The sequence below is a fragment of the Penaeus japonicus genome, unplaced genomic scaffold (assembly GCF_977035675.1).
Source record: "Penaeus japonicus unplaced genomic scaffold, GWHDUDI00000001_assembly GWHDUDI00000031, whole genome shotgun sequence".
Lineage (NCBI taxonomy): Eukaryota > Metazoa > Arthropoda > Malacostraca > Decapoda > Penaeidae > Penaeus > Penaeus japonicus.
In genome coordinates this window covers 26,328,605-26,351,104 of record NW_028234433.1, presented here as the reverse complement: position 1 = coordinate 26,351,104, position 22,500 = coordinate 26,328,605, and the positions used below count along the sequence as shown (strand labels likewise).

At 35.3% G+C, this 22,500-nt stretch overlaps 3 protein-coding genes across 6 annotated transcripts in view; 1 reads left to right on the top strand and 2 right to left on the bottom strand.

The window, feature by feature from the left end:
* Pi4KIIIalpha (phosphatidylinositol 4-kinase III alpha) overlaps window positions 1-4,309 on the bottom strand; it is a 40,737-nt gene extending 36,428 nt beyond the window's left edge. Inside the window, exons 1-3 of the mRNA XM_086555454.1 lie at window positions 4,084-4,309; window positions 910-1,123; window positions 110-289 (exon numbers count right to left, since the gene is read on the bottom strand). Of these exons, the coding sequence (XP_086411580.1) occupies window positions 110-289; window positions 910-1,123; window positions 4,084-4,173 (484 nt within the window). The 5' untranslated portion in view covers window positions 4,174-4,309. The remainder of the gene's footprint in view (window positions 1-109; window positions 290-909; window positions 1,124-4,083) is intronic.
* Window positions 4,310-9,167: 4,858 nt separating this feature from the next.
* On the top strand, window positions 9,168-18,124 carry LOC122245979 (uncharacterized). Of its 4 annotated transcripts, none has more exons than XM_043004183.2 (3): window positions 9,168-9,387; window positions 12,516-14,360; window positions 15,509-18,124. In XM_043004183.2, exons 2-3 carry the CDS (start codon window positions 12,740-12,742, stop codon window positions 15,976-15,978), a joined length of 2,091 nt encoding a protein of 696 aa, XP_042860117.2. In that variant the 5' UTR covers window positions 9,168-9,387; window positions 12,516-12,739; the 3' UTR covers window positions 15,979-18,124. The 4 variants fall into 4 exon arrangements, with proteins under 4 accessions (XP_042860117.2, XP_042860118.2, XP_042860119.2 ...); XM_043004184.2 differs by lacking the exon at window positions 9,168-9,387 and adding an exon at window positions 9,478-9,627; XM_043004185.2 differs by lacking the exon at window positions 9,168-9,387 and adding an exon at window positions 9,630-9,718.
* Window positions 18,125-18,531: 407 nt separating this feature from the next.
* LOC122245980 (uncharacterized) overlaps window positions 18,532-22,500 on the bottom strand; it is an 8,177-nt gene continuing 4,208 nt past the window's right edge. Inside the window, exons 4-7 of the mRNA XM_086556065.1 lie at window positions 22,127-22,257; window positions 21,738-21,881; window positions 20,042-20,141; window positions 18,532-19,688 (exon numbers count right to left, since the gene is read on the bottom strand). Of these exons, the coding sequence (XP_086412191.1) occupies window positions 19,453-19,688; window positions 20,042-20,141; window positions 21,738-21,881; window positions 22,127-22,257 (611 nt within the window). The 3' untranslated portion in view covers window positions 18,532-19,452. The remainder of the gene's footprint in view (window positions 19,689-20,041; window positions 20,142-21,737; window positions 21,882-22,126; window positions 22,258-22,500) is intronic.

The window sequence follows — 22,500 nt, the reverse complement described above, 5'->3', positions numbered from 1 at the left end:
TATGCACTTTTTGTAAATCTCAGCACTGAAATGCTGATATCATAGCAATAACCTTACACACACAACATAATTTGACAACAATCATCTCAGGTAAATACTCAGCCCTCACTCTTTGCATTGCTTGAACGAAGCTGATCATCTCGCACAGTCCTAATGACTCCATTTGTTAGGGTTGACAGAACTTCAATTTGTGTGTTGATGATCTCGTCCCGCGTAGACTCGCTCTGTGCAGCTACGTCACTCAGAAGCGTTGTAAGCAAGAAGCTGAAGCGCTCAGCGACAGGTATTCCTGCAAGGTGGAAAAATAATGGGTGAGGGAATTAATCACATGTGTTTGAGAAACTATATTTACTCTATGACTTTTAAGTCAATATCTGCTATGAATGCCATCATATAAATTATTCTGATGTTTATGTAAAAAAGTTTTAATCATAATTTGCTTCATGACAAAAACATGATTTTGTTAATGATCAATTTAATATTCTTTAAATATTAGACAAATAATGGTAAGCCACTGATATAATCTTCTAATAATATCAATATAATAAGATTATTACTAATAATGTTCTATACAATATCACTGTCAAATCTACATACTCTCATTATATCAATCAAACTAAATTGTTAAAAATCCTATTTTTCTATTAACATTAAATAATGTTCTATACAATATCACTGCCAAATCTACATACTCTCATTATATCAAACTAATTTTTTTTAAATCCAATTTTTTTTACTAACATTGTCATTGTTGATATCATCATCATACCTACAACATTTTCTGTTGTGTCAATAAGAATTAGTTGTCAGTTGCATTCCAATATCATCTTTAAGCACAATAGCTCCGTCACATAAGCATTTACCATTCATCATACTTCTCCACTGCAGAATAACCATCACAGTACTTACGATCTGTCAAGTTGATTTTCTTTTCGTCCAGCCACACAGCCTTGGGGAGAGCTCGAAGCAGTCTGAGGAGATACTGGAGGATAATGGCCTCGTGCTGAAGGCCAGACTCAAGAAAATACACTCCCAGCGCGACCACAGCATCCTGTCCTCGTTGGTCCACACGGTAAACTCCTCCATGGCTCTCCCCAGGACATAAGGCTAAGAGCTTCTCAACCTGTTGAAATTCCATTTATCATTAATTCTGAAAGAATCCTTACTCTATGTAGCACAACTAATTCATACATATGAAAGTCAATGGACACAGAAATGAAGACCTAAAATCTACAATTCATACATTAGTCTGAAAAACAAGTATCTTAAAATGCAAATTTCAATACAAAGAATTACCCTCCTAACTAAAAACAGAAGAAAATGATGTTTTTGAGTAACTTATCATTCAAGTTTTACTTCTTTTTAATGATATGTAATTGAAATACATTTCACAGTAGGAATTCATTGTGCACCAAAGCTTATTTCATACCTGATGGGATCTGGCTACATTAATGTGACTTATATGCCTCAACAACCACCAACAGATACCACTCCTCATATTAATCATGTGACTGCAAACTGAAACATCTACTCAAAAGTTATCATAAGAATACTGAAATTTATCTCCCAGCTATAATAAAGTAATTCACTTTCATATTTAGAACACTGCCTCCCTTCCTAAAATATATTATTTGTTAAAGATGTATTTTGGGGAATGACAGGGACAAAAACCTTTTCCTTCATCAAATACCCTATCCAGTGTGAAGGGTAGACAATGCCAAAAACATATAATAAAGAATGAATAATACCACAATGCAAGATATGTAAATAAGCATTCGAGATTACATTTTCTTAAAATCAGAATTACATAACCTATTTAATCATGTAATATATAAATGTTATTTACTTATCTTGCATTGTGGATTTACTCTCATTATAACATCTCTACATTTTTGGCAATGGTCTGAGGACCCATGATAAATTTTAGCTCTTGATTGGCCTATGTCATAAAGACATATGGAGCAATCATAATCTAAATAAACTTATCAAAATCACTTAGAAATCTTAGTAAAATCATGTATGTTAAAGGTTACTTGGAAACTTGGTCCAAAATAATCATAATCTTCAGCAATAATTGCAATCATCATCCTTTCATAATAATCTAAACCCCAAAATGAGTTGTTTACTATAGATACTTAACCTAAACAAATGTGTATTGAAAGAACTGAAAATTTGTATCCTAAGTAATAAAGAAAAAACAATCTAAATGTTACACATACTTAAATCATAATTCTTATGCATTTGCTATTGCACTTTTCAACACAACATCTCTTTACTGCACATAAGTTCCAGTAACTTTATAATTTTTGCATGTACATTCAACAATATAAATTATGATTCAATTGATATCACTTACAAATTTGAAGTGAGCATAAAAATTTACCAGAAATTATACAGAAGTTAAACCTGACTATATATGAAATTGGTTTACTAAATACAGCTAAATATCAATTTCCAAAGGATTCCCTGATACTCATTAAAGTTATAACATCTAATATACTTTCATAAATGATATATATCATAAAAATGCTGTACAAGACCTGGGGGATAATTTCAGTACAGTATTTAGCCTTCACACATCAAAAAATTCCTGCCAGTCATCTAGTCCTAACTATCTATATGACTTGCAAGTTTAAGAAGCTTTAAAATATAGTTTGATGAGTAATGCTTCATCTGCACATACATCCTGGTCTTGAAAATAACATTAGCATCTTGAATAGTTCTTGATTTATAAGAAATAGTTTTATATATATGTTTTCCAACTGTAAAAGGATGATATTTTAAAATGTTATCAATATCATTTCATTATGATACAATTTCAATCTGCATCATCACTTCCCCACCAAGACATATATAATGTAAAATCTGAGGTGTGTCATAACACATTTGCCTATAAATTCTAACCAATTCCTCTTACAACTCTCTAAATAAAAATTAGGATATGGCCTATGTAATATGATAAACACATAATTACTTTGGCAAAAATTATTCAGAATGAAAAAAAAAAATCTAAAATAATGTTATACACACTTTAAAAACAATACACAAATAACCCCCTTCTTTTCAACAAGCTAAAATACTTCTATATTTAAGTAACTAAACAAAATAAGAGAACAAGAAACATGATCCTCTGTACTGTCCATAGCAAACATAAAATAGCTTAAAAATGACACCCACATCGCACTGAAGCTAAAAAATGAGATAACAATAATTCCCATCAAAATAATATGAAACTACTTAGAAGACATTTCTCATACTCATATTGGTTGTATTCTATCCCAATCTCCTCTAAACTAGCTGTGATCTGCGTCGGAAAACTTACATTCCAAATTCCACAAAAACACAGCACTAACCACAACCTCCACCACGCTCTTTCCTCTGGCAAACACCAACAAATCTTTACCACAGTTTTTCAGCTTTTCAGCTTGAACCAGTTCCTTATTACTTGATTAAATCACTAATAAGATCTTTAAGCTTTGCCTTGGCAGAATAAATGTAGCAGAGGTCTGTTGATTTTTGTATTGGAAGTAATATCAAGAGGTGACCTTCTGACATGTATTTCTTGCCATTTACCATCTCCTCACCATTAATAAGACTTTAAAACAGACTTTCATTATCGTGTCATTTCTCATTAATAAAGCTAGTTATAATACAGCACTGCTCCAATTAGAATAATTTCAATAATTCCAACAATATACCCTTTTTAAAGGTCCTTATCTCACGCCCTCCATGAACCTTCCTCTTCCTCATAAATCTAACATAATAATTAACCTTATCTTCTGCCATAACCTCGATTCTACGAATTAAAAAAAAAACTCCAAACAATCCTTCATAAACCCCAAACAGACCTTAATAAATGACTCACAACCTTATCTTCATACCAACCCCAAGAAAGAAAAGTAAAGAAAAACAATCTTTAAAACAACCCCAAGAAAGAAAGAAAGAAAGAAAAAACCTTACCCCCAATATCAACATTTCCTGACCTTATCTTGTGGAGTTGGCATCTCTAACCCCAAGAAAGAAAGAAAAGAAAGGAAAAAAAAAACTTACGAAACCTTCCCCACAACATCAACAATCCCTGACCTTATCTTGAGGAGTCGGCTTCATTTTAGCCAGTGTGCGAGCCAGCTGGACCACACACTTGCTGAAGAACGACCGGTCGTCCATGGTCATCTTCGCGAGCTCACGTCAATGGCAAAACCTTTTTTAAATCGTGTTATATCCGTCTCAATCCATCGCTTTTGGTGTCTCTCTCTCTCTCTGTGTCTCCGTCTCTCTCTCTCCTTCCTTCGTCAGATGACACTTCTCGGGTTCGGATTCACGAATCGATAATATGAACCGTGAGATAGGGAGTTCGATTCTTATGAAGCTCTTGGCGAATCATAACAAGGTTTGTTATTCGCACTGCGGGTTTATTTTCCTTATTCGGACAACGGTTGCGTTATTGATTATATGCGTGTGATGATGAAATGATGATTAATAAAAGAATTATATGATGATTATTAAAAAGATATTACCTATGAGAGCAGGAATATCGAGAGTAAAGATGATAATGATGATAACTATGATAATATTATCACAATACGACTAGTAACGATAATGATAATGTGAGTAATGATATTGAAAATGCGATAATGCGATAATTATATCATTAATAAAGATAATAATCATGGTGATAGTAACAATGATATTAATGATGGATGGTGATGGTGATGACAATGATGATAATGACAATGATAAGGATAATAATAATAATAATAATAATAACAATGATAATACTACTAATAATAAATAACCATAACCATAATAACAATAGTTATAATAATGATAACAATGATAATAATGATAATAATAATGGTAAAAATAATTATAATAATAATAGTAAAAATAATGATAATAATAATAATAATAATAATAATAATGATAAGCATAATGATAATGAAGAGAATAATTCTAATATTAAATATGATACTAATGATAATAGTATAAAATATATCATAATGCTAATTATAGCACTGATAGTAATTATGAAAATGATAATAGTAATGATGATAATACTCATATTCATAATTATGAGTATGATGATATTGATACTAATACTAACGTCAATATTGATGATAACAATTATAATGATAACAAGGATAATAATGATGATAATGAAGAAAATAATGATAATAACATTAATAAATGATTACAATAATGATGGATATGATGGTAATGTTAATTAAAATAATCATAATGATAATATAATAATAATGACAATAACGATAATGATGATGATTATTATGATAATAATAATGATAATGTTAATAATATTAATGATGATGAAAATGATAATATTGATAATGATAATGTTATCGATAATCATGATAATGAAAATGATGATAATTATAATGTTATTAATAACCCTAATGATGAAAAGGATGCTAATAATAATGATAATGTTAATAATAATGATAATGATATTAACAACGATAATGATAACAATTACAATAATGATAAGAATGATAAGAATTATGATAAAGATAATAATAATAGTAATAATAATGATAATTAATAGTAATAATGATAGTGATAATAAAAAGATAATAATAATGACAATATAATAATAATGAGGTTAATAGTAATAATAATTATCATTATGATGATGATGATAATAATAATAATGATAATAATAATAATATCATTATTATTATTAACAACATTAACAACAATAATAATGATTGTAAAATTATAAAAAGTATAATCTTAGTAACCAAATAATAATGATACGGATAATACTAATACAGAGAGAAGTCCTCTTGGAAAATATGGAAGTGGCTTTAGAAGTAACAAAGCCATGGACACTGGCTATGGGAACAAGAAAACTAATGCGGCTCTTAGACTAACATGAGGATTATTAATACCATTGTTTAACCTCATTCCTGTTTATCAAAAGTTGTCGAATACATTGCAGGAACAACCGTCGCCTTTGGTGTTATTATTCTTACAAGTTGTTCACCTCCTCTTACGAGATGAGGCCGGAAGAAGAGGAAGAAGAGGAAGAAGAAGACTATGGAATAGGTTTGCGTGGTGAATTATTCCAGATCAACATGCGAAGAGGCAGAATGGGTATAAAGGATGGAGGTTGAGACTCCTGTGAGGGGGAGGATTTGGGACCAGATGGATGTATGAGATTCCAAAGAGGAATGCTAGTCTTAAGCATGTGGGTGGGGAGTCTATGCATAGTCCTATGCATGGGAGATTCATTGGAATGGAAAGATGGATAATTTGGATGCCGTTCTTGAGTCGTGGCATGGAGGAATTAAGCGGGGTTGTGATATAATTTTAATGATTTTGACAGGTTAGGTATGATTGTTGACGGTTGTAGAAGGGGTTCTACAGTCTACTAGCATTGGGCAATACGTCGGGAACATCATTTGGGTCTCTTATCAAGATTTTGCCCAAGTGGCATTGGTTCGATGTGGAAGTGAGTTCCTTTTCACAAGCACACAGAGGTTGTATTAACTCCATTACAAACGAGTAAGGGACTGATAGCATTAAAGGAGTTACCAAACCACAATGTTCAAACGGATTCTGAAGTCATGGAGTTTCTTAATGGAATGCTTAAGAGGGAATGTATAAGTTCTATGGAGTTTAGTATGTGCCATAGAACTGGAACATCACTCATTAGTGTGAATGAGTCATGTATGTGCATGATGGAAATGCATCATAAAATAAATGCACGATAAAATGGGCGAAAGAATGCAAGCCAAGCTTCAAGGAAAATAATGGTCTCGTTGATCTGTTCAGGACTACAAATCAGCATTGTTGAAATTCTCAAATGATAGTAAAAGTATCATAAAGCTCAGGGTATTTACATCTCGGAAATTGCGTCTTGGAGGTTAATTAAAAAAGGGCATAACAGTTTATAACCGAAGTAAATCCACCAACTTTAACCTTATTTCAGTTCGCGCACGTTTCGGTGTATCATAAGGCATTACAAAATGTGATGGAACCCATCTTAATAAGAGGTTTAAGAGTAGTGCATGAAAGATTTAACAGTTCTCAATTGGAGAAGAGTTAATGTATGTCCCCATTGCCTGTGGAAGGCAGGATAATGCCAGTCTGTTTGGCAGGACTGAACACCATTATGGTACTCAAGTGGAAGCAGCAGTTCGACCTATTTTGGTTGCTATTAGTCTTTGCTACACCTTATATCACTCATCATATACTTGTAGACCTAGAGGAACCTAAGGCTACAGATACTGGTCTTTAGATCTGACAGCACCTTAATAAAACCGATTGGTGGTTTTCTCTTGAAATCATAGATCACCCGAATACGTGTGAGTATTCGTGTTAAGGTAACCCTGACCGGAAGTGACCATTTATACACCATTGTAATGGATTTTTAATGGCTGTATGGTAGATGGAGTTGTAGTTGGATAGAGCTCTATGTCCCATTGAAGCTACAGAACATGGTAATGGAACTTCACTGGGGATAAGCCCTTAAAATTTAAAGGGTTCTATATTCACCTAACCCTAGAGGTGTAAAGATGATAGCGAAGGTGCCTGAAACGAGCAAGAAATAACCAAGAAAATACTATTTATTGTGGTATCCCATGGACGCGTAAAACGAGTAAAAATAGAACTATTTCAACTTCAGCTATGGATTCGTGAGAACGAGTGACCGGAAGAATTCTTCATAATGAGTGGAGAGAGCTGAAAGGGACATTGAATTTCGTGTTATAAAGTGGATAGTGATATGGACGAGAGTCTAAATCGCAAAATCTCAAGGTGATAACAAGTACACTCACATTGTAAGTAAAGCTATTAAAGTCATAAAGTTATTTTTGTGCTCCATAACACCCACCGTAACTATTGCTAAAGTGGCAGCACACACACACACACACGAGGATGGGTCACCAATATAGGGTACATAGACAAATATTATAACAACACAATAATATTATAATTATACTGAGAATAATATAAGGAAATAATATCAATAATTATAACAGTAATGATAATAGATAATATGCTAATAATAATTATGTTATATTTGACAATAAAACTGATGATAATCGCAAAGGTAATATTATTAATAGTATTAACAATCACACTTACAATAATAATAATGATGACAATAATAATAAAGAAAATTATAATACTGATAACGATGTTAATAATGATGTCACTGATAGTGATGATTATATTGCTACTGCTCCAACTAATAATATTAATAATGATAATAACAACAATAATAATGATACAGCTAATAATGGTGAGGTTTATAATGAGAATGTTAATAGCGATAATGATATTAATCATAGTAATAATAATGACTGTAAAGATAATAATGATAATAATAAGCTTAATTATGATAGTAATAATGATGTTGATAGTAATAACAATTATGATAATGATAGTAATAATGATAATAAAAATAATAACGATAATGGCAATAATGATAATGAATACAAAATGATAATGACATCAAATAGTGAGAATAATAATAACATTAACAAGCATTGCTAATGATAATAACAACAATATTGAAATGACAATAACACAACCAACTAATAAAAACAACAGAAAAAAGAATAATTCACACAAGTGTATCCTATTTCAGTAAGAGCGACCCTATTGGGTTTCGTATATCATATTGCTGGTCTGTGTAAAAGAAGGTACCTAGGACACACTAAATTATACTGTGAAATATATAATATATCTGGCCATTTTTCAGGGGGGGGGGAGAGGAGGAATCCCCCCCAAAAAAATAAAATCCAACCAAAAAAATAATTATTGGCAACCTCACAAATTCGGGAATTAAACTCGTTTAGAATTGAGAATGGGAACCCTTTCTTATGAATACTTATTTCCATAGCATAACTATTGTCTTATGAAAGAAAGGGATCATTTCAAAATACGTGTTTTAAACACATTAACAACCGTTATGTCACGTGTTCCAATTTGTTAAACGCGTTCAATTCCTGTTCGTTCCTAATATATTTTCTCCGTTTAATCTAACATGTTTTTTGTGTATATTTAAGGTTATTTATACCTTCCTTGTTCTCAGGTATTATATATGAATTAATATTAACACCAGCGATATTACACCACTGGTATTAGTAGTTAAATTGATGTAATTTCGTTATTGAATTGTTATTATCGTTTTTATCATCACTTTTGCCTCTGTGGATATGTAATAGAGATTAATGGAAGATTCTCGTCAAGTATGTCAACCGTTTTATACTTAAATAAGTAAAATACAATCACATTTCACCATAACATCATAGTGCCATGTACACCACAGTGCCATAAACCTCTTTCCTAATACCAATACCCTCTTAAACACCAGAGAAAAAACACCTAATTACACCCAACAACCAACCACAATCATTCACGGTAAGACCCACAAACATAAAGAACAATATAAAAGTAAAAACAAGAGTAAAATAAGATAGAAAAATAGGAAAAAAACGAAAAAAAAAAAAAACACTTGTTCACGAAGGGCACATGGCGCTCTGATACCTTGCCTCATGCATTAATTAGCCACTGACAGCCCACTTTAATGGTGTTTAAGAGCTCAGAAGTGACTTAAAGATGTAATAATGGGTTTAAAGAAAGGAATTATAAATGAAGAAGGTTTGTACAACGAAGAATAACGAAGGGAAGTGGGAGGGTTGATAGTAAAGAGGTTGTGATGGCGAGGTTGGAGTCGTAATATATATTGAAAGTTCGTTTTTAATTATATTTCTGGTGATAATTTTTGTAATTAAGATCTCTAGACTTTGTGAATAGATAGAGGAGAAAACTTGATTGACTGAGAGTATGATAAATACAGATGATATATGGGAGATTTGTCTCTTTATAGGAAAATTCTGATGGTGGCAACTTGAGGCTACAACTTGTGCATTTTTGGTTAATATTGATTTGCTTCAGTGGAGTCAGCTCTTATCTAAGTTGTTATCTAAGTTGCTGTGGTTACAGACAAAGCCCTTTATCAAATTGATTCAAATTGGGTGTTGGCAAGTGACTAAGTGGCATCCTTTTGTTGTAATAAGGAATTGATATGTTAGAAACCCTTACAGTTTTTTTTGTTTTGTTTTTGTTTTTTTGTGTAAAGATTGCTTATAGATTTTTGAAAGTTATTATTCATTGCTTTGTGAACACTCTATAGTTGGAAATCACTTTAGCAAAATGCCTGTCGATGCTCTGACAAAGACCAACGGTGCTCCACCACTTATATTATGGCGACTTTGAGCTTAGACTAGCTCCTAGGGTATCAGCAAGTTGCCATAAAGTGTACAGGCTCCGTTGTGCCATAATATACGTGGTGGAGACTCTCTGGCCTTTGCCCGAGCACGATCGGCATGAAGCTAACGGTGAGAGTCGTGTACATACTTAACCCCTTCCTGCTGGCGACCGATGTACATGTCATGGCGACTCTGACGTGGGGAAGCGTCACGTCAGAATTTCCAAGACGTTGTCTATCGGACAGCAGGGTGTCAATTGGTTTGTCGTTTGATTTTATGCGTAAAGGTCCATTCCACCTTACCCATAAACGACCAAAGATATTTGATATTTAATAGTTTACTTAAGAATTTTAATGTATTGTCCACTCATGGTTTGTCTATGCTAATTAACCATAGGTTCTGATAACATGGTAGAGCATGATAAAATAAATACCAAAAGAATACATTAATAAATACAGGTAGATCACTCGCTAATAACAGTTCCTAAAATTACTACTACTTATATTATCCTACCAGAATATAAAAGAATATGATATTACCCCGGACATATCCTCTCAGAACATAAAGCATAATTTATGAGTATTAATAGTGCATTTTTTTTATTTATTTATTTTTTTTAATGATAGTGTGTTACTGTTGTATTTTCTTGTGTCTTATTAAGTCTCTGATTATTATTCTTGCCAGATATTAGTTCTGTAGCATGAATTAAAACTACTGTCAATATATATTACCCATTTTAAGAGGTTGATTAACGCAAGTGCGGTTGGTTTTGGCGATGTAAACTTTATTAAGATTTTTGTCAAAATAGTTAGCTTTAACTTCTTATTACTTTGTCTTTGCTATCCATGCATACTTTACCTTACCTTACTTTACCTTACCTTACCTTACCTTACTTTTCCTTACCTAACCTTACTTTACCTTACCTTACCTTACTTTACCTTACCTTACCTTACTTTACCTTACCTTACCTTACTTTTCCTTACCTAACCTTACTTTACCTTACCTTACTTTTCCTTACCTAACCTTACTTTACCTTACCTTACCTTACTTTACCTTACCTTACCTTACTTTTCCTTACCTAACCTTACTTTACCTTACCTTACTTTTCCTTACCTAACCTTACTTTTCCTTACCTTACCTTACTTTTCCTTACCTAACCTTACTTTACTTTGCCTTACTTTTCCTTACCTAACCTTACTTTACCTTACCTTACGTTTCCTTACCTAACCTTACTTTACCTTACCTTACTTTACCTTACCTTACCTAACCTTACTTTACCTTACCTTACTTTACCTTACTTTTCCTTACCTAACCTTACTTTACCTTACCTTACCTTATGTTTCCTTACCTAACCTTACTTTACCTTACCTTACTTTACCTTACTTTTCCTTACCTAACCTTACTTTACCTTACCTTACCTTACGTTTCCTTACCTAACCTTACTTTACCTTACCTTACTTTACCTTAATTTTCCTTACCTAACCTTACTTTACCTTGTCTTACCTTACTTTTCCTTACCTAACTTTACTTTACCTTACTTTACCTTAGTTTTCCTTACCTAACCTTACTTTACCTTGTCTTACCTTACTTTTCCTTACCTAACTTTACTTTACCTTACTTTACCTTAGTTTTCCTTACCTAACCTTACTTTACCTTGCCTTACCTTACTTTTCCTTACCTAATCTTACTTTACCTTACCTTACCTTACTTTTCCTTTACTTTACTTTGACTTTACTTTATTTTACTTTACCTTGCCTTTCCTTACTTTGCATTACATAATATAATGTAATGTAATATAATCTTACTTTACCTTCCTTACTTTACATTACCTTAGCTCAGTGATTATTATTATTTGTATTATTATTTTGATGATGACAATGAGGATGATGATGATTATTGTTGTTATTGTTGTTATTATTGTTATTATGATGATGAATTTATATTATTTTTCTTTTTCTTTTTTCCTTTTTTTCTTTTCCTTCTTCTTTCCTTTCTTTTCTTCTTCTTCTTCTTCTGTATCTTCATCCACATCCTCCTCCTACTTCTCCTTTTTATAATCCTTTCCGTTTTACTCATATTCTTTCTTTTGGTATTTTGCATAGAAGTCCAAATTGTTAATAGATTAATTACAATTGAATAAGATTACCCCTGACATTGAAATATTGTTCTTGAAATTGAGAGAATTTGCCATTCTTGGTCTGGAGAATTTAATACAACATATACTTCTTTTCCAGATTGTATGAAACAGTTGATAATGAGGATATTTTTTTTTCGCAGGTTATGCAAATGCTAAACTGCCGAACTGCTGTGAGAAGAATATGAAAAAAAAATGATGGTGGTGCTATAGAAATTCTTCAGATTTTTTGTGCTGTGTTTTCTGAGCGTGAAGTGAAAACTGTCTGCCACATGGTTTATCGTACAAATCTTTTTATTTGACTACACAATCATGATCTTGATCTCTAGCCATAGATAACTTAGTTGTAACTACTGTGGACTTCTGTATGCAAATGGATTCCAAAATGGCATCCTGGTTATTCAGTGCCAACATGGAATCTGTGAAACCACAGCCAATGCCCCCTCCATCTGCTTTTGCATTCCCTTACGGCCAATCTAGTGATGCTGACTCTGAGGGTCCTACAGCCGGCGGGACGCATGAGCTTGGACTCGCCTCAGGTGGAATGGGAACAGTCTCCGACGGGGACAAGGTTTGCAAGACCTTCACCCCGAAGCAACGAAAGAAACTGGGGAGAAATACCGAGAGAAAAGCGATAGCTCTCTACAAACGACGGAAAAAGATTAATCAAATGGTGAAGAATACGCAAGATCAGCAGAAGAGGCGGATCTTGCTGAAGGAAAAATGGAATATTGTAAAGGAACTGAAAACATTGATAAATTCAGCACCTGTAAGTCCCCAGGTACCACCGCATAGCCCACCTGCTGACAATGTTTCCGCATGTAGTGACCATTCCCACAAAGAAAACAATGTAAAATGTAGTGACATTTTAAACAAACTCCAAATGCCAGATGGATCATTAAGCCGAAAAGGTGTTCGCAAATTGAAGAGTAAAAGATTCCTCAGAAAGCGTAGGAAAGAAGTGCACGAGCTTCTTAACAACACCCTCCTGACGAAGAAAAGAAAAGCCGAGCTAGAGCAGGAACTCATTGATATTAATCATGTATTAATTAAACCTAAAAGAACAGTGTTTGATGAGTTGGATTTTCAATATGCTGAGCAATTATTCGGTAATGATAAAGAAGGGCAGGATCATGATGTAGAACAATATATACCAGATCAAGGAGAGACTGTTGAGCCCTTCAATAACAGCAATATTTTTTATTTGAAAAAGACTATTGAGGAAATAGCCATGTGGAGTAAAAGCCAAGACACTTTTGCACACCTGGGAGAACAAGAAGCTAATGAGACACACTTAGGAGAGAGTTATAGGGAGTCATTCAGTGAACACACTAATGACAGTCCTGCATTTTCTCATCAGTACAACAATTCCATCAGTGAAGTGCATCTGCATGGAAACCATGAAGAGCGTTTTGAGCATGAGCCTAATCCAGCTTCACATTTCATTAATGAGACGTTGGCAAATGACTGTAGAAGTTTTCTTGAAAGAATAGGAGTCATGAAAACCAAGTCTAATTTTCAGTTGCCATTGCTATCAGGACCACATCCAAGAGAAAGTTCACCAGATTTTCCTTATAGAGAAAGATCACAAGGTCGTTCATACACAGAGGGATCTCCCGGTCTCTCCAACAGAGAACGGTCACCAGCCCATTCATATAGAGAAGGGTCATCAGACCTCCCATACAGAGACAGGTCACCTAGTCTTTCTTATAGAGAAGCATCACCAAGTCACCCCTATAGAGAAAGATCTCCGGGTCCCTCCTACAGAGAAGGAACTCCAGGTCCCTATCATAGAAGAAGGTCTCCAGGTCTTTCCCATAAAGAAAGATCATCAAAGCATTCTTACAGAGAAAGGTCACCATACCATCGGAAAAGAGAAATGTCGCCAGGCCCTTCATACAGAAAAAGGGAAAGGTCTCCATACCCTGCCTATAGAGAAAGGTTTCCAGATCTTTCATACAGGAGCAGATCAGACAGAGGAGACAGAGGTGGGTCTCACTAACTATATCAGGTCTAGTCTTATCACTTTAAGACAGCAAATCTATCTATTTCTTGTAGCAGAAAATAGTTTAATATATGTATGTGTACCATACAATATTTTGATGATTTTTAGTGACTTCGGAGGATTAAAGTCTTCATGTATTAACATTCTGATTTGATGCTTAGCAAAAGCATCGGTGAAAAGGTATGATTCACATTAAACTTATTTGTAGCTATGTAAGGTTGATCATACCAAATTTGCAAAAGAAAGGAAAAGAAGAGGCCTAAAGAAAAGAAAATTGATAATGACAGAAAGGATTACATGTAGAGTTGCCTCAATATGTTTCTTTCCTTCCTTGATCTCGCATGCTTCAGTCACATACCTTTTCCAAAATATTACCTGCTGCTATGACTTCTGGAACACATACCTACTTTTTGTGCTCTTTGTTATATTTTGAATTTCCTATCCTTTGTACATAGCTATGTTACTACTTCTTGACCAGAAGTACCATAGAGTATAGGAACTTTTTGAGGCAGCTTAGCCTGAGGGAGGTAGTTATTGTCCAGTCTTATGCGCTTTCAAATTTCTGCAGAGTTCAGTTTGTGTTAAGATAGATTATTATGTCTTTCAGTTCTGATATTCTTGTGATCATTTATCATTTAGTGATGTATTTTTTTTTTCTTTGTTATTATTATTCCTTTTTTTTCTTGTATGATTAAGATGTCCTTCTCCTTCAGCTTTTTGCTCTCTTTCTTCTTTATTTTCCTTCTTGCTTTTTTTTTTCCCACTTATCTATGAAGTCATTAGATGCAGGAAAGATACAGTGAGTGTACTTTAAAGTATCTAAATCTTCTGCTTTAATCGTTGTCATGACAGAGCTGAATAACTAGTTATGTTCCAGTATTTTTCTAATCTTATGTTCAATTTCTATTACCTTTTAGTTGTTCACACACGCACATGCACATGCACACACACCTCACATCACACTCCACACATCACACCACACTCCACACTCCAAACTCCTTAGACCATACACTATACATAATAAATAATAAACCATACCACACACCACATATATTCATATTCATATTCTTTTTTCCATTTGAATGAACAAGAAGTCTGGCACATGATCTAATATGAAATCAAAATCAACAGATCCACGTTCACGAGATAGTTCCCTGGAACCAGCATCTTCATCGAGGTCCCCTAGGTTTTATGGTCGTATGGAGGGGACGTATGGAGAGCTCCGTGAAGATTACTCGCCAAGAATGGACGATCATTCCTCCTTTCAGGATCACGAAGATGAAGAGGATTTGTCAGAGGACGAGAGGAAGGAAGAAGCGAAAGGAGAAGAGGATTTACGCTTACACTTGCTGCGTCTTCGAGAACAAAAGGTGGAGAGGAAGTTGAAGATCCTCGAGCAAGCATCCATGAAGACAGAAAGCAAGCTTCGACGGATGCAGGAGAGGCGGCTTTCGGAAGAGCTAGACGACTTTCTGAGGGAGCAGAGCAAGCACTGGAGGAAAGAAGACATGGGGAGAGAAAGAACCAAAGAGTTTTCGCCACAACACGATAACGGACATGTGAGACACAGTCGTAGAAGTCACGAGAAAATTTACTTTTAAATGGCCGGAAATCAAAACTCAGGAAAATTCTTCTCTGTGTCCGTATCAAACATATGTCATATCATCAGAAATATTGCAAAATTAAGCTATAAAAGCAATCGAATGTGAAATATCTATTCAGTACACATTTTGTTTTGTTTTATGCTAAATGTTTGTATATTCACAATATGCTTTAGAAATTCCAACAAAAGTGAGAAGATTTGAAGTACAATTTGGTTGTTCCATAGAAGGCAAATGTAATGTTGGAAGGTATTAAACTTCAGGTCAACAGTATTTAAGTTCAGGTATCGCACTTGATAAGATTTTAATCATAGAAGGAGTTCATAGATATTCAAATTTAGGGTTGAAAACAGAATAAACAAACAAAATTTGTTACTTAAAAAGTGTAACTGTTATATCCGTGAATATTATTCTGTTCTGACAAAGAAAACAAAAGGAAAGGAAGAAGGAAAAGCTGGTTCTCAGTATATTGTATCCATTTCTCTCCACTTTTCCTTTCGTAATGAGGTTCGTCCCCAACAAAATCAACCAGTCCTTGTTTGTGATAGCATGTAGCACCATTCCAACTCTTCATGTTTTGATTTTTTAGTTAAGTATTACTTTGATGGTGATATTATATCCACACACATTGAGAGTAAATATGGTAACTGATGTAGCAAAAGATTTTGGTGTGAATCAAATATCGTCCTTTGCATCTATGTACCAAACTGTGACAACCACTGGAACCCTACCAAATTGGCTATTAATATTCAGAGCCCCCATTTCTGTGTTTTACAGGGCAATTGAAAGTGCAGATTTTGAAGTCAGATTTTTTTTTTTTTTTTTTTTAAGTGAAAGATTATATTTAAACTGTTCATCCAGATACAGCAAGATACCTATTTGTGGTGGAGAAGGCCCCTTTAAATTAATGTTTGTGATTTGATATAGTAAGGATTTTACTTTTTCCATTAATCGAGACATATCAAGGACATAATGGGGATATATCAAGTTTTTTTTTTTTAAATCTCAAACTTTCTATGTGCCACAATATTCAGTATGTCCAGAATCTTTTTAAATGAAAAACTTATACTCCATTACTATTGACTGATTTATTTCAATTTTACATCTTTGTATATTCCAACAAGGATTCAAAAACATGATCTCAGTGTTTGTTTTCTTTGTTTGAATATTGATATTTCCACTTGTCATTTTTAAAAACATTAAATCATCATTTCATTTAATATAAAATTGAACAGGATGGATAAAATACCCTACGTATTTGAGGAGTTATTGATTGGGGCTTATACTGAATGTATGTTGTCTGTCAATCAATGGACGGTTTGTCAGGCGATCTCTGAAGTGATTTGGACGTTTAGGTGTTTTTGTCTGCCCTGCCACTTGTTTATCATTGTAAGTATAGATAGATAGAACATTAGATAGAGATATAGATGTGTATACAGTCCACAATATATATATGAAAACATACATAGACATTTTTGTATTATGTATACATATATTTTTTTTCTTCTCCAATTCCTCTCGTTCTGTCTCTGTCGTTCCCTTAGATTTTAGTAATTGAAAGCAAAAAAAAAATAAATAAAAAAAAGTTATATTTTTACACAATACCTTTATTGTGTTGGATGAGAAGCTCAGTGCTGTGAACTGCCAACAAGCATAAAAACGAACAGGAATGGGAATATCGCAGATCAATGGAGTTATGGTTGAATAGTATTGTTTTGAAGTGCCAAAACACGAGATGTCATGCAAGCAGGGCTTTCCTTGTCCATTAAAGTGCATAATTAGTCTAGTCAAAATCAAGTAACGTTTGATAAAGAGAATGAGTCTTTGTACTTTTGAAATTTAAACACATTTCTCTTTAATAATGCAGATCTACAATGCTATTTTACAGTATTGTAAATAGTGTTTTTATTTGATTTTTTTTTTTTATTAACCCCATTTTTCATGTCTACGTCTAGAAGAACAGATTGAGCCTTCTCCAAAGTATATTACACGTGTCCAAAATCTCAGTGTCATTTTATAAATTATCCGTCTTGCACGTTCTATTGTTAGTAATTTGCCTGGCTGTGGTATTCCTTCGATGAACTTAGATTCATGTAACGGAGTCGTGTTTTTGTGTATATAATCAATAAAAGTTTATGCTTTATTATTGAAAGTGTTCTTCTATCCCTATGTTTACACACACACATACATTTTTTCTCTTTTTTTCTTGCTTTTTTCTCTCTCTTTCTGTCTTGCTCATTTCTCTCTCTTTCTTGCTCTCTTTCTCTCTCTTTCTCACTCTGTCTTTCTTTCTCTCTCACTCTCTCTCTCAATCTTTCTCATTTTTTCTCTCTCTTTCTCACTTTGTCTCTCTCTTTCTCTCTTTCTCCATCCCTCCTTCCTTCCGTCCTTCCTTCCTTCCTTCCCTCCTTCTCTCCCTCCCTCCTCTCTCTCCCTCCCTCTATCTCCCTCAGTATCCCTCTTTCTCCTTCTTTCCCTTCTCCCTTATTGATGGCCTTGGGACAGTACTTGAGTTATTATTTTCGGAACATAGGATTATATATCAAATATGCATCACATTCATATAAACTTTATTTGTACAAAAAATACAGAGGAGGCACTGTACATGACCATCTTGTTTGGAGACAGCCTGGAAAAAAAATAGAGGAAATACTTATGAACTACGGGGGTTATTCATCAAAATTGTGTAATTCTTAAGAACTACCTCAAGGACGGCTCCAAAAGTACTGGCGGAACCTTTATTGGTACCTGGCTGTGGACTCACCAAAAGAATGTCCTTTTGCCCGATGAAAGTAAAGAGATTATCTGAGTTGTTTCTACTCTCTCTCTCATCTCTCTCTCTCTCTCTCTCTCTCTCTCTCTCTCTCTCTCTCTCTCTCTCTCTCTCTCTCTATATATATATATATATATATATATATATATATATATATATATATTATATATATTTTTTTTCTAATCGGCAAATTAATTAGTGATATTTCTGGTTTGTGTAGTTAATTATGTATAGAAAGGCAATTAATTATAACTGCTTAAGAAATTACCCGTTATGGTTATAGATAAGCTTATTTCACGTTGGCTTGTAAGGTAAAAATTGTTGGATTACATATGACAGAATACTAAAAGTATTTTACAGATACACAGTTCCCTACTAAGCCATAAATGTGCAACACCTAAAAGCATCCAACATCAAGAAAACTAGATATCCATGCCACATTCCTGTCACTCAAAACACATTACTCTAAAACATATACTCTTCAATTGCAGAATCCTTAACTATGTAAGCACTAATCTTAAAACAAACTATCTAGTTCACTAACTTCACAACGCGTTTCGACAATCACTTCATTAGAACCTAAACGTGTTAATGAAATCTCTCTCAGTCTTTATATACATCTAACACCATGACCTCTATTCAAGGCTGTCTGTCTCTCATCAACCTAAGAACCTAAGAAACTTAAGAAAACCTAACACAGCCTAAGTATCTAGAAGCCGCTCGGTGGAAGCACACGTGGCGTTGACCGCAGCGACATCTGTGGTGCTCAGTAGAATGTGTCCAGTGGAGGTGTAGGTAGCCATGGCGCCGAACTCGTGTAGCTCGAGGGAGAGGGGGTTCTGCTGAAGGTGTCGACCGGGAACGCTGCGTAGGTCGCCGCCGGCTTCGCTCGAGGTGTCCAACTGCCGCGTGTGGCAGGCTCGGACCAGCAGCACCGCTGGGAGAAGAAGGTCGTGTGTGTTGAGTTTGTTGGTTAAGATTTTTTTTTTTTTTTTTTTTAGACGTAGAATTGCGTCTGTGTGGTGATGACGAGAGGCACATTAAACGATGGGTATGCATGCATATACATATACATATTGTGACCACACACACAAATACAAATACACACACACACACACACACACACACACACACACACACACACACACACACACACACACACACACACACACACACACACACACACACACACACACACACACACACACACTTCACATAACATACAAACCCACGAACGTATTTTCCCCTAAACCTATTTCCAACAGTCCACCAAGAGCTGACTCGACTCACTCAGAGTGACCGTGATGCCGACATAGAACACGACGAAAGCCACCGTCAAGAAGTCCGTGGCGCTCAGTCTCCTCCTGGGTTCCGCCCCGGCCTTCAGATTCTGCGGAAGAACGGGGAATATTTTGAATAGAGTGTAGTGTTGCTTTCGATGTTGCTTTATTATTGTTTGTTGATAATGTCTCCGTCTATCACTCTTTCTTTCTCTCTTTTTTTCTCATTCTCTGTCCCTCTCTCTCTTTTTCTTTCTCTGTCCCTCTCTCTCTTTTTCTTTCTCTGTCCCTCTCTCTCTTTCTTTCTCTGCCCCTCTCTCTCTCTTTCTCTGTCCTTCTCTCTCTCTCTCATTCTCTGTCCCTCTCTCTCTCTCATTCTCTGTCCCTCTCTCTCTCTCTCTCTCTCTTTCTCTGTCCCTCTCTCTCTTTCTTTATCTGTCCCTCTCTCTCTTTCTCTTTCTTTATCTGTCCCCTTCTCTCTCTCTCTCTTTCTCTGTCCCTCTCTCTCTCTTGCTCTGTCCCTCTCTCTCTCTTTCTCTGTCCCTCTCTCTCTCTTGCTCTGTCCCTCTCTCTCTCTTGCTCTGTCCCTCTCTCTCTCTTTCTCTGTCCCTCTCTCTCTCTTTCTCTGTCCCTCTCTCTCTCTTGCTCTGTCCCTCTCTCTTTCTTTCTCTGTCCCTCTCTCTTTCTTTCTCTGTCCCTCTCTCTTTCTTTCTCTGTCCCTCTCTCTTTCTTTCTCTGTCCCCCCCTCTCTCTCTTTCTCTGTCCCCCCCTCTCTCTCTTTCTCTGTCCCCCCCTCTCTCTCTCATTCTCTGTCCCCCCCTCTCTCTCTCATTCTCTGTCCCCCCCTCTCTCTCTCATTCTCTGTCCCCCCCTCTCTCTCTCTTTCTCTGTCCCCCCCTCTCTCTCTCATTCTCTGTCCCCCCCTCTCTCTCTCATTCTCTGTCCCCCCCTCTCTCTCTCATTCTCTGTCCCCCCCTCTCTCTCTTTTTCTTTCTCTGTCCCTCTCTCTCTCTTTCTTTCTCTGCCCCTTCTCTTTCTTTCTTTCTCTGTCCCTCTCTCTCTCTCTCTTTCTCTGTCCCTCTCTCTCTCTCTCTTTCTCTGTCCCTCTCTCTCTCTCTCTTTCTCTGTCCCTCTCTCTCTCTCTCTTTCTCTGTCCCTCTCTCTCTCTCTCTTTCTCTGTCCCTCTCTCTCTCTCTCTCTCTCTCTCTCTCTCTCTCTCTCTCTCTCTCTCTCTCTCTCTCTTTGTCCCTCTCTCTCTTTCTCTTTTCTCTCCCTCCTCTCTCTCTCTTCTTTCTCTCTCTCCTCTCTCTCTCTCTCTTCTCTGTCCCCTCTCTCTCTCTCTCTTTCTCTGTCCCCCTCTCTCTCTCTCTCTCTCCCTCTCTCTCTCTCTCTCTCTCTCTCCCCCTCTCTCTTTTTTTTTCTTCTCTCTCTCATATATATATATATATATATATATATATATATATATATATATATATATATATCTTTCTTCTCTCCCTTCCTCTCTCTGTCTCTGTCTGTCTCTCTCCCTCTCCCTCTCCCCCTCCCCCTCCTTCTCCCTCTCCCTCTCCCCCTCTCCCCCTCCCTCTCCCTCTCCCGCTAATTCTCCCTTTCCCTCTCCCCCTCTTTCTCCCTCTCCCTTTCCCTCCTCCCTGTCCCTCTCCCTCTCCCCCACCTCTCTCCCTCTCCCTCTCTCCCTCTCTTACCTTACAGAATTCAACGATGAACACATTAACTGTAGAGGGAAAGTCCTTATAACTTCCATACGCCAGAGTCGCATTTATGTGTGCGTTCTCCAGTGTTTCTTCTGGTATCTTCTCTGTCAGGGCGTCACTTCTCCATATTTTCAACTACGACAGGAAAAAAAGAAAACATATGAGCCATTATTTGACTTATATATTTGATCAATAACCTCCAGATAAATCAAACCTAATCTTTTGAATTGTCAGATGGTGATCAAAGACTTTTCTAAACGAGTGCCTTTTACGACATTTTTTTCTACGTGATTATTAATCCACTTATCAACATTCCTCAAACCTAATATTCACAAGGACTAGACAGTGATAAAAGACCCCTTAAACAATTGCATATTTACCTGCAACGGACTCTGGACGGCTAACATAAAGACGCCGGCCTTCTGAGTTGTGAAGTTGTAGAATCTAACAGCTCTTTCCATCAAACGGTCGACTGGGTCTTTCGTACCTTGGTTCTCGTTGGGCTGTTTGTCTAAAGAATGAAAGGGAAGACTTAAAAAAAATAGTTTTTCTTTTATTTCGAATGATATATAAATAGTGAAAGGGAAGACTTCAAAAAGAAAAGAAAATAGTTTGTTTTCTTTTATTTCGAATAATCTCTAAATAGTGAAACGGAAGACAAAAAAAAAAGAAAATATTTTGTTTTCTTTTATTTCGAATAATATCTAAATAGTGAAACGGAAAACTTAAAAAAAAAGATATTTTGTTTTCTTTT

Excerpts from the sequence above, each read along its gene's own strand:
- LOC122245979 (XM_043004183.2), top strand. The coding sequence starts at position 12,740 with ATGCAAATGGATTCCAAAATGGCATCCTGGTTATTCAGTGCCAACATG. Across the intron at positions 14,361-15,508 it reads ATCAGACAGAGGAGACAGAG|ATCCACGTTCACGAGATAGT; the intron begins GTGGGTCTCACT and ends CAAAATCAACAG.